Source organism: Planococcus citri, chromosome 4 (assembly GCF_950023065.1).
Source record: "Planococcus citri chromosome 4, ihPlaCitr1.1, whole genome shotgun sequence".
NCBI classification, from domain to species: domain Eukaryota; kingdom Metazoa; phylum Arthropoda; class Insecta; order Hemiptera; family Pseudococcidae; genus Planococcus; species Planococcus citri.
Genome location: NC_088680.1, coordinates 33,768,400 through 33,780,642, shown reverse-complemented (window position 1 = coordinate 33,780,642; position 12,243 = coordinate 33,768,400). Strand labels below are relative to the sequence as shown.

Sequence of the window (12,243 nt, the reverse complement as noted above, 5' to 3'; positions counted from 1 at the left end):
AGCCATACCGGTGGGTCGATGACCTCAGGAGACCAGATTGACAGACAGACGAATTTGGGAAGCTAGACAGGTAGACCAGTGACCTTGAGAGATTACCCCAAAAAATGATCAAAGCTCACTAAACATGCTAAAAAGACTCCAAGAATTTTCAAAAAGTCGATGGAGGCTCCAAAATGACTTGAACCCATCCTGAAGTCGTCTTCAGAGAGTGTTACAATTATTGGAGTGCAGAGTAAATTTCGGCATTCCAGCTCCATTTTGATGAAATTTTGTGAAAATTTCAAGTTTCAGAAATCTACTGGAGGCTCCAGTAATTTTCGAAAAGTCGCTGGAGACTTCAAAACGACTTGAAATCCACCTGCAGTCGACTTCGTAGCGTATTGAAATTAGTTTGCAGAATGAATTTCGGCTTTCCAACTCCATTTGATGAAATTTTATGAGAATTTCAAGTTTCAAAAATCTGCTGGAGGCTCCAGAACTACTCTAAATTGTTTGAAACTGTTTCCAATCGATTTGGCAGGTCGAAAATAGTGTGCATCTCAAATTTCAGCTTTCTACGTCAATTTGGTAAGATTTCAAATTTTCCCACATAATTGGCCTAAATTTTATTTTCAAAAATTCACCAAAAATCGAAAAACGCACTTTAGCACTTGAAATCTTGACAGGTGATAAATTTTTACCTGCTCTTTCGATCTTCATTTGTGCGGCAGCCTATAAGTTGCTGTATATGGCTCATTAAATAAATAAATAAGAATTCTGTTCGATTTAGAACATTTCTTCTGGAAGTTCAGAACAATTTTTCCCCGATTGTATTCTGAAAATAGAGGGGAAGTGATAAATTAATTAAGGATCTCATTAACTCTTACGCTATGGTGCCTCCCAATCCTTATTAGTTTTCCAATTACATTAGAGAAATTCTTCGTTCAAGAAACTGAAATGTAAAATAATAATTGCATTAATCAAACACTTTTAATAATTATTAACCGATTTTTATTTTCGTTTATCTCTCAAATGATCTAAACAACGGAAAAAAATACACATTAACAACGTAACATAAAAGCTATAATCAAGCTTATCGGTAAAAGCCGAGCTATGTATTACATAACAAAATATTATATTTTTACTGATGACTAACTCATTCTAATATTAAAATGGTCAATAAAATAAGTAACAATGACAATTTTAAATCAATTTGTACACTTTACAATACAGAATTACCAAACATCTGTAGTTTTATCAGTAAAAAAAAAAAATACATAACACCATGTTTCCTAGTTTTTTTTTCTTTTCTACTTCAATCGAACGCAGAGTCGCAGACTGGCTTAGATTATAATTTTATTTACAATGGAATAAATTATTTAGCTGAAAATATTACATTTTATACAGTTTTTTTTTTGTTCGTGTGTAGGTTTTTAGGTGCATAAAGTAAACAAATGTGTATGTTTCAATACCGAACTGAAGTTTGGCCTTCTTATTTTAAATAAAACGAAATTCATAAACCACGTGTTCAAATAACTTTCTAAAGCGCTGCATCGTTTTCCATCATCAACACGTAATGTATAAGTAGTAGTATTTTTCAATGTTCAACGAGGGCCTACAGTTTTACGTAACAATTGTCGATCATCCTATACAAACGAAGTCCAAAAGATTACAGAATAGAAGGGTCATTCGGGGTCATTAATCATCGCCGAATTCTCCATTTCATTACAAATCGTTCGTCATTGATAAAAGAACAGACGCTTTATCTTCACAATTACACGCGAGTTGTAATCGGTCTGAAAAACTGATAACAGCCTCCGTTCTCTTACTCCTGATGCAAATGTCGGAATTCTGTTCAAAATACAAATTTCATTACCCACACGACTTAAAATTGTGATATACGATTCGATTAAAAATAATGTCGAAACTTGACGGCAAATGGTCCATATGATAAATAATCATTTGTACCGATAACGCGTATGCAAATGAGTAATTTCAGTACGTATACATGCAGTTCTATAAATGGTAATACGTTCGACTATCTAAACCGTTATTCAATAACGCGAAAACAAATCAATTTGTAAGAATTCCGTGATATTAAATTCTTAACACATATTAAAAAATACGACGGACATAGTATGTGATTACGAATGGGCTAATAATACTGAATAAACAATAAACGACTAAAATATACGGCAAGATGGATACCATAAGATAAAATAATTAAAACAAAAACGCTTATAAAATAAACGACTATTCGAATGAATTCATCACAACGTTCAACGATCCCATAAAATCGTTACAAAAGCCATCAAGTTTCTCAAAAAAAAAGTCACACTCATCACACGTACACTTTCACCGAAAAACAATTAAAATCCGCTGTAATAATTAGAAAAAGAAAACAAACACCTTCACGAATAATTTAGAAACAAAAAAAATTGAAAAAAAACACAATCAATAACGTAAACCTCAAATCACCTTAATATTAAAACCTCGCATTTCGGCGTCTAAGTCGCTTAAAACTGCGCATGCTAACATAATAAAATTTATCAATTTTCGTCCAAAAATTCAAAGAAATAGTAAAAAACATTGCGAGTATTGTTGCGGCTTTACGCTTTGAATAATAGGACGTAATTTCAAAAAAAAAAAAACAAACAAAAACAAAAAATAAAAAAATTAATCGACACATAGTACAAGAATCATTTGCAACTAAACACACGCACACAGGAACTAGAGAAATAACTAGTCAATTCGGATACGTTTTTCTCCATTATATACATTTTTGATGGAAACGAAATCAAAGAAAAAAAATAATAAGTTAAAACAAATTGAACGAATTAAACAAAAAACCTCGTTTATATGAATCATAATTTTTTTCTGCGGAATTTTTGACCGTTCGATTGTACTTTAGAATCATTCTGACTAATATTATTTGAATTTGAATATTGCATCAAATTGGCCGACGATGATTGGCTCTGCACTTTGATTGAGTTCGAAATACTGAATAGTCTTATATGCAGAAACTGGCATATTTCAACGCATACTCGACAACAGTAACATAACAAATCGTACAGCGCCCAAACCTGTAGAGGACAAAATTCGATTAAAATACAAATCAGTAGACAAAACATGTGCGCTAGCGTTATAAGTAAGTAGATGTGTCAAAAGACTCGATCTACAGCATTGCGAATATTATTTATTTTGTATTCTTTCGGGTATAATTTATCTTTCTTTTAATACCGTTTGAAATATGAATAATTGAATACATGTATAATACCATCGTAATAATGTAACGTGTACTATCAAGTACATACATTACATATGTTAGAATGATATGATATAATGCGGGTATTCTACTTCCGTTACAAATTAACACGCGACACGAAAAAAAAATAAAGATGAACTGAAGAGAGAAAAATATGCCACCAAGATAACGTAATACTTATAGACGTGAGTAACGTTTTTTTATTTTTATTTTTTTTTCATTTTTTACGGTATTAAGTATTAATTATGTTTGTAAAGAGTATACTTACTAAGGCAAACCACAGTACGATGTACTCGGATACTACACAATTAAAATACTGATTTAAAAATAACGCTATCGCTCCCAGCATACTAGAATCGAATAATTCCATCTCACTTCGCGTCATATGTGCTACCTGTGTTGGCAAAAATGAAAAGAATATAGAGATTAATTTTTTAACGTGTTACAAAGAACTTATGCTATAACTTAATCCCAACAAAAATTAAATCTACTAGATTTTTAATCTAAGATTAAGCAGACAATCGATGGATGAGGAGAGGAGCACGTAAATAACCCACTTTTAGAAAATTTTCAAATCTGACGTTAAGTAATATTCAAGAAACCAGTTAACGTTACAGATTACTTTTTTTCAAAAAAAAAAATTGCTTCAATTAGGTAGTAATCAAAAAAGTTTGAAACAATAACCAAGAAGCAGCCATAAAAATGACAATTCGTGAGTACACTTGAATACAACATTTTAATGCAGGGTAAAATGAACAAAAATAATAAGTTTCAATCAAGTTTTGAAAAGTTGAAACTATTTTGCAACGTTTTGCCAAACAAAGCGAGACTTACAGGAAATTTTAGGCAACAAAATAAAATTTTTGTAATTTATGGTGAAAAAAAAATAGGGAAAAACGAGACTCTGACAATTTTAGCAAAACGAAGAGATTTTTGGCCATTTCTGGCTAAAAAGCGATTTTGGAAATTATCTATGTGGAGCTGTCAAAATCCAAGTTCAGGACTATTTTTGAAAAAAAGTGAGATTTTCTGAAATATTTTGCAAAAAAAAACAATTTTTGGCCATTTTGCTAAAAATCAAAACTTCTTATCAATTTTTTAATAAGCGAGAATTCTCAACTATTTTTGGCAAAAAGAAAAATGATTGACAAAAGCAGAAAACAGGACTTCTTAAGAATTATGTGCAAAGAAGTGATACTTTTTGACGATTTCTGGCAAAAAAGCGAAACTTTTGGGTAGTTCTTGAAAAAAATATGACTTTCTAGCAATTTTGCCAGAACGTGTATTTTTTTTCGGTCAAGAAACAAGAATAAACGAAATAAAAATTGGTAAAAAAAACCTTTTTGGAATTTTCTACAGCAAAAAAAAACATTTTCCAGCAATTTTGATGAAAATCAAGAATTTTTTTCCATTTTTGAAAAAGCGAGAACATAAGATAATTTTAAACATAGAGCAAGACCGACAATTTTAGCAAAAGGGAAGGGCTTTATGACAATTTCTGGCACAAAATCTGGGCTTTGAGCTTTTTGGAAATTTCTGGCACAAAATCAGGACATTTGAACAATTTTTGGAAAAAAGTAAAACTTTTTGGAATTTTTTAGCAATTACACTGGAAAGGGAAAGTTTTTAATTTTTTTTTTCGAAATGCAAGCCTGTAACAATTTAAACAAAAAAGCAGGATTTTTTTGGAAATTATGTAGGCAAAAACACGATGTTTTGGTCAATTTTTTATTTTTGACACTTGAGGAATTTTCTGGAAAAAACTAGATTTTTGGACAACTTTGACAACTTTACTAAAAAACGGGATTTTGAAACCGTAACGCTGAAAAGGTACATAGCCAATTAGAAAAGAAAAAAAACGTGTACACTTTCGAAAATTATTCACTTATAGATACCATCAACTTTTTCTTCCATAGATGAAACAATTTGTAAAAAAAAAAGTTTAGAAATGCTGTTCCACCAAGAGCGATTTTTTTACTTCATCAAGAAATATAAATTTGTTAGCAAAGTAAATTAATGTGAATAACTGCTTCAATTCAACTCCTACACATCGACAACTATTAGTTTTAGACCGTTCTGGAGATTCCAGCGATTTTTTAGTTTTCTCTAGAAATTTCCAATCGCTTTGAAGGGGCTAAAAATGAACTTTAGAACCTATAATAACTTTGGTCTGTTCTTATGGAACACCCTCTTGCACGTTTTAGGTGATTAACGCGAAATTTCAGGAAAACCAGTTCAAGAATGAATTTTTGAGTTCGTTAATTCCAGAAAATTGAAAAAATCACATTCAAATTTTTTGAAATATCATTCAAGATAAGTACCTATATGACCTATTGACTCAGAAACAATCGTAATATGACCTTTTTGTAGCCTCCAACGAGTTTTCTGATTTCTCCAGAAAACGTTCTGGAAGGGTCAAAAATGAACTTAAATACCTATAATTTCGGTAGAAATTCATTGAGCACCCTCTTATCAGGCAATATCTCAATAATAAAATCTACTCGTTACATAGGTATATTCTTTGAAGATTCAATTTTTTTCACATTTTCAGAAATCTAAAAATTGATCAAAAATTCACTTTGGAACTGGCCCACCAGAAATTTCGCAGTAACCATCTAGAACGGTCAAGAGGGTCCTCAATAAGCACCGACCAAAGTTACAGGTTCCAAAGGTCATTTCTGGCTTCTTCAGAGCGATTTGAAATTTCTGAAGAAAGTTGAAAAATCACTAGACTCCAGAATGGCTCAAAACCAGTAGTTTTTGATTGAAGAGATCGTTTGCATTTATACCTACTTCATGATGAAGTTCAAAAATCGCCATTAAAACGTGTTCTTCAATTTTTTATACATCAAGAATTCACCAAAAACCACAAAATATAAACTTTACAATTTAGGAATTATGGTTACATAGGCTTCAGAACATCCTCTCTTTTTACATTGCATCATTTTCAACATGGATTATAAAATAATACACTTGATACGATTAATACACGCCATTTTCATTTTTTCTTTTTTTAATCTTCATCGCATCGTCTACATATAATTCTACAAACTCGACTCGAAGCAGCCGATTTTCCTAATTACACACACACACAACGTCGATCGTAAAAACCCGTCATAAATAACAATTTGCGGCAGGCTTCGTCAATCAAACGAGTGCGCATGTTCGTTAGTGTGTAAAAAGAGAGAGCGAATACGTACCACTAATTTATTAGTAACTTTTGCGGCAATTACACCGAATGTGACGATGAAAAGTACTGGATGATTTTCATACATCATCGTAACACTTTTTTGCGAAATTACGTATCCTGCGATAATAACGCTGACTAAAGGTATTCCTGGTGACAGGACGCTAGTACCCTGCAGATAAAACACGCGATTAAAGTCGTATATTATAACCCAGAGTAAAATGGGAGCACATGTAGAGGGTATTTACCGCCACAGTGGATCCATTTTTGCCACTGCCGCCTGAAAGTATAATGCCGAATACATTGTACATCATAACGAAGCATCCTAGCATAGCTCCGAGACAAACGATGAAACGTAATTCGATTAAATCGAATATCTGCGAAAAAAAAAAGTTCTAAAATTAATAACAATGAACTCTACAAAAAATGTCAAAACAAGTTCAAAAAGTGCAATAGAAATTACCCTTCTACTCCACAATTGTTCGCCGCAAATTGAAGTCAAAATGTGAGCAAAAATTATGGTGACTTGTGCTTCCGTTACGTCAACTTTACCAAATCTAAATGTACCTAGAAAAATGAAACAAAACACACGTTATAGCGCGTTGGTAACACTGTGAAAATATTTGTACTTATTTACGAATACATCAAAGATCATTATCTACTGCATTATTTCATTCATAAGCGTACGAATTTCCTGTTGAGAAATTCTTCTGATTGTGAAGTTCTCCTTGATACTAGAATAGAATACGTTCTCGAACGACGCATCAATTAATTATTTTTTCTAAATTAATACATTTATTTGAAAAGAAATCGTATCACTGGACCATACGACGACGTATAGAAGATAAGAATTGTAAAGATCATTGACCTTAAACAAGTATACCGGAACGACGACCACAGGTTGCCAAATTATTACTCTATTTTCTAGGATTATTTGCCAAAATACGAACGTTATAAAATGGGTAAAATTTAGGTGAAACATTTTCCCAACAAAGTCACAGCCAATGTCAACGCTGACTTATATTTAACCCGAATTCGAACTCGGCGATTAATGGGATAACGATGAAAGTAGAAACAGATTCAAGGTTAGTATTCGACTAATTATGGTAGTGACTTATGCGATGCAACGAGACGACAAAATTATGAAAATATACTCAAAAGCAGAAAGCAGCGACCTTGAATTGAGAATCGTTTTACTTAATACAGTTACTTAAAGTTGACAACAGATGAAGTAACTCACCCGATACATATGTTTGCCAGTGTGAACAGTAAAACGCGGTTATTCCACAAAAATAAAAAAAGAACAGAAATCTAGGATAATCTCCCAACTTCAACGTTATGCAAACTGACATTACGACGAAAACTGTAACAGAATATAATGATCGTTATTAGCATAATGATGATACTTTACGTCGAGTAATTGAAAATCTTCAATAGCGAGTGTACAAATTAACATTGGAGGGATTTTCGTGTGTTCTTCGTTGAAATTTGAGAGATATCGAATGTGACTCACTTGAAGATAATGAATCACAGCCATGATCAAATAATTCTCCGAGTGGAGACGATGTTCCAGTTCTGCGTGCTTGTTTACCGTCAATAGCGTCAAGTGTTTGATAAATAAATAGACCTAGAGCGCAGAATATATGTGACCAAGACGGCACCTGAAAACATTTCAAAATTCAAATTACTCAATTATATGAACTAAGAGATGGTTCGTAAATTAATGATTAGACAATCTACGGTGAAAATATCGAGTTCAAAGATCAAATTGAAGAGAATACAACGAGTGGAAGGAACATTTGATTAAGGTAGAACGAGCAACACTCAAACACGATAATGAATTCAAGTAACACTCAGTACAAAATAAACTGACCAAAACTGTTTCGATTTTGTACTGTTGGACTCATAAAGGTGGACAATACATTGGGAAAAAATCATATTTCGATACTAAAGTACTTCAAACACGTTACCATCACAAGATAGATGAAATTATAGTAGAAAAAATGAAGCATGGTGTTTACCTCTGATAAGCAATCTGGACTGTACCACATTACAAACAGCGTAGTCACAATATTAACGATTAAACCGGCTAATGTAATTAAATTAGGAGCTATCCACATCGGTATCAATTTTACAACGAAATTCCAGTACGGCTGAAGATACGGATCCATGAGACTGCTATCAACGGCATAATACTTATGATCACCCAGCATCTTCAACTGGCGGTGATTCAGGATTTTTTTCTTGATGATAGACATGGCGTAAGATGAGATTTTTACAGGAAAAATATTATGAAAACTTAATAACTTAGCGAAATATCATTTTAATATAATTAAAACTAACATCACCACACTCCGGACTTTACAACATCGATACCACAAAATCATACGATTTTAGTTCCAACTGATTCAATGTGATGTTTTCAAAATCTGTGTTGAGCCAGGTTCGGCGAAATTGTTTTTTAGCTTTGAGCTCAGAGAAAGGAGACAACACATGAGTCATGACGTCATGTGGACTGGATTTCACAACGAACACGAAACATTACGCGATTGTTTCATCATTCCTGTGAGGACAAGTTTGTTGATTTTTTTTCGCCGGAAAAAATGATGAAACATTCATTATTGTGACTTGTGATTCGATCAACTGTGAATTGATCGTCGAAAACAAAGTGCTGGAAATTGAAAATTTCGGAGTCCTGTAACGTAAACGTAGTCAAAACTTCAAAAGTCCGTGTCAATTAGTGGAGTACTTAATCGAGGATTACAATTTACAATTTGCATCAATTTATTCATTCCGACCATCGTTCGTCAGTCGTGTCCTTTTACACATCTCGATTAGGTTTTCGAATCGTAAGTAAGCCGGTTATTTCGTATTGTTTTAGTATCCTCGATCCCTAATCTGTATTATAAATCAGCATGTAACACATTTGACACTTTCCTTCATACGTATATCCTCATGTACCTATCGTGCCTGTGCTTTGTGATAATCCGAACCATTCCCAAACTCTTAACTCATCTGTTGCATTCTTCATTAGTTGGCATACATTGGGCGTTACTTTGTTCTAGAATCATGTCATCTAACGTGTCGCCGCCGCCATTCTACGACGATTTGGGTAGAAGCGCGAAGGAATTGTTCAGCAAAGGATATTATGATAATACATTGGCATTAGATATGAAATTCAAAGCTGCCACGATTGGCAACTCGTGCTTCGGATTTTCTAGTTTCAAGCTCGACAGCAAAAAAGGTGTTGGAATTGGAACGTCTCAGACTGCGATGGGATTCCCAAAAGTCGGTAAGTTGACGTTGATGATCAGCTGTTATGCTAAATGATTCAAATTTTCACCTGATTTGTTTCACTTTTCACAGGTCTCAGTATTACGAAAACATGGAAGGCCACTAATACGCATTCTGCTGAAGTAAAGTGCGATGGTGTAGGTGTATTCAAAGGTGCTGCATTAACTGTGGATCATACTACGTAGGTAATATCGCCCTCAGATTGGGTAAGAGGAGCGAAATTCTTACCATTTTCTGATAAATTAAGTTTTGAACACGAGCCAATTCACGTAGAAATAATGCTTCCTTTGTTAATTCCGATTTCTTAAAAAAAGCTTGTTCGAAAATTTGAAATAGTTCGATACGTATGATGATTGATTTTACTCTTGTTTTTTCAGCGATGACGATCTGAAAGTAAAAATGGCATACAAAAACAATCGTCTAGCCTTGAACACTGATTTGGATTTTTTAAAATCAGCTAGACCTCAGCTTATTTCGGGTTCCGGAGTTTTTCAGTTTTGTGACGGTATGTTTCCTCATCGTTCCCTCGCACATGTAGGTAGCTGCGTGTTTGATTAATGTTTCCTTTCTTCAATTAATCCTCATAGGTGGCATCATCGGTTTAAAGTCGAAGTTCGATATGAACGATTTCAAACTGAAGAATACCAACTTCGCTGTAGGATACAATACTAAAGAATACGTTTTTAACTTGAACATGTAAGTGTGTTTCAACGAACTGATAAAATATAATCTTCGATGAATGATTATAGTTCTCTCATCGTAATATCATCTTGTCCGCGGTTTTAGGAGCGATGAAAATTCATACAGCAGTCACATTTATCGAAAAGTGAATCCATTCCTCGAAACTGGTGTTGAATTGGAATGGTCGTCGATAAACACAGATACTAAATTTGGATTCGGTTGTAAATACGCTTGGACGAATCGTGACACAACTGTTCGAGCTAAAGTGAATAGTTCTAATCAAATTGGTCTCAGTTTGACCGGTAAACTTATAGATGGTTTGTATCGAATCTATTGAAAATTCTCATTATTTTTTTCGGATACGTTTATTCACATACCTACGTATGTTTATTCTCAGGTGTTACCATTACGTCATCGGCTCTGATCAATTGCCAAAATTTCAATCAAGGTGGATATAAATTTGGCGCGGGTATTGAATTAGAGGTATAATGTTCACACAGCGTCGTTGTGTAGCGTTAAATAACATCTATTTTGTTAAGGAAGGAGTTCCTATTGAGATTTATTACGTGGTGCTGCCAATCTTATTTTATACCTACTTTTTTGTTTGACGGTCTGGTCAATTTTTTTAATTTTAATAATGTTTTTAATTATTTTTTATAAGTTTTTCGATGTTTATCGTATTTCCTTTTAATTTTATTCACTTTTATTGGGTTTTACTGCCATTACAATCTATTTTTGACAAGGTGCCTTTTTTTACTTGTTGCATTTCAGTCAACTTTTTCATGTTTTCGTTGATTTTATTGTTTTTTTTTTTTTTTTTAATCAATGTTTCAAGTGAATTTCATTTGTCTGGATGGCTAAAAAAAGGGTCTGTTTTTTTTCATTTTTCTGCAAAATTCGGAGGTTTTATATTTTTTTTCTTCTATCAGACACACCGAGTGCTATTCGCCCGCGAAAATCGCGGAGGAAAAAATCACCTTCGATTCGCAGATGAATAAAATGTAAAAATCGCACGAAAAATCTTGTAAAAATTTTTCTCTTTCTATTCACGTCCTATTCTCAAGTTACCATAAATTATTTGTTTTCAGGTAATAATTTCGTATCATTTTTCAAATTTCCAGTTTCTAAACAATTTTATCATTCTACGATCTCCGAGGTATTACGCCACCAGCAATAACAAGGATATTCGAGAGACGTTTTTGTAAGAATCTATCTTTCCTCGTTCATTTATTTGGTTAATATTAATCCTTCGTCGTATCTGTAATGTCTTTCGAGAATTCAAAATCCAAAAATGATGATCTGTTTTTGAAGAAATGACATCTCTTTCTTTTGTTAGGTACAAAAATCACCGCTGTATCCAAGAGGGCTGAAAAGAAAGCCGGTATTTCAGCATCAAATCAAATAAATGAAAGCTTCGATGTGAACGATAAGATCTTATTTTTCGTCAAGATGAAGGTAGGTACCTACATATAACGATCTTAACGAGAAGTAAAAAGAAAACGAAGTCAATTTAACATTTTTCGGATCACGTTTACTCGAAATAAAATTTGCAATTCAAATACACTTTGACAAACCGCAAAGCAATTTGTAGTAATCTCATCAGATCCAGAATAATTGCTTCATTTCCCTCGACTTGATGAGCTTTCGAAATTTTAAACAACGAACGAAAGCTCTACGTTATGAACCTGGTATCAGTTCGAACTTTCAGCTTTATCCGTTTCATCCACTGGAGGCGCTGCAGAGAAAGGTACCTATATATTTACAAGCTGATGAGACAACTTGGAATAATTTCTTTTTTAAACGCTTTAAAAAATACAATGAACCTATTATCTACATG

At 33.2% G+C, this 12,243-nt stretch overlaps 2 protein-coding genes across 2 annotated transcripts; one reads left to right on the top strand and one right to left on the bottom strand.

The window, feature by feature from the left end:
* Positions 1–1,045: 1,045 nt before the first annotated feature.
* Positions 1,046–8,834, bottom strand: bbc (choline/ethanolaminephosphotransferase 1 bbc). The gene is made up of 8 exons (XM_065363071.1): positions 8,453–8,834; positions 7,945–8,092; positions 7,672–7,794; positions 6,895–6,998; positions 6,680–6,808; positions 6,445–6,603; positions 3,513–3,638; positions 1,046–3,062 (listed from the first exon to the last, which is right to left on the bottom strand). Exons 1-8 carry the CDS (start codon positions 8,687–8,689, stop codon positions 2,844–2,846), a joined length of 1,245 nt encoding a protein of 414 aa, XP_065219143.1. The 5' UTR covers positions 8,690–8,834; the 3' UTR covers positions 1,046–2,843.
* A 139-nt stretch (positions 8,835–8,973) lies between these two features.
* LOC135844740 (voltage-dependent anion-selective channel-like) lies at positions 8,974–11,148 on the top strand. Its single transcript, XM_065363072.1, has 7 exons — positions 8,974–9,280; positions 9,497–9,723; positions 9,798–9,906; positions 10,103–10,230; positions 10,313–10,421; positions 10,512–10,723; positions 10,804–11,148. Exons 2-7 carry the CDS (start codon positions 9,501–9,503, stop codon positions 10,893–10,895), a joined length of 873 nt encoding a protein of 290 aa, XP_065219144.1. The 5' UTR covers positions 8,974–9,280; positions 9,497–9,500; the 3' UTR covers positions 10,896–11,148.
* Positions 11,149–12,243: the final 1,095 nt, after the last annotated feature.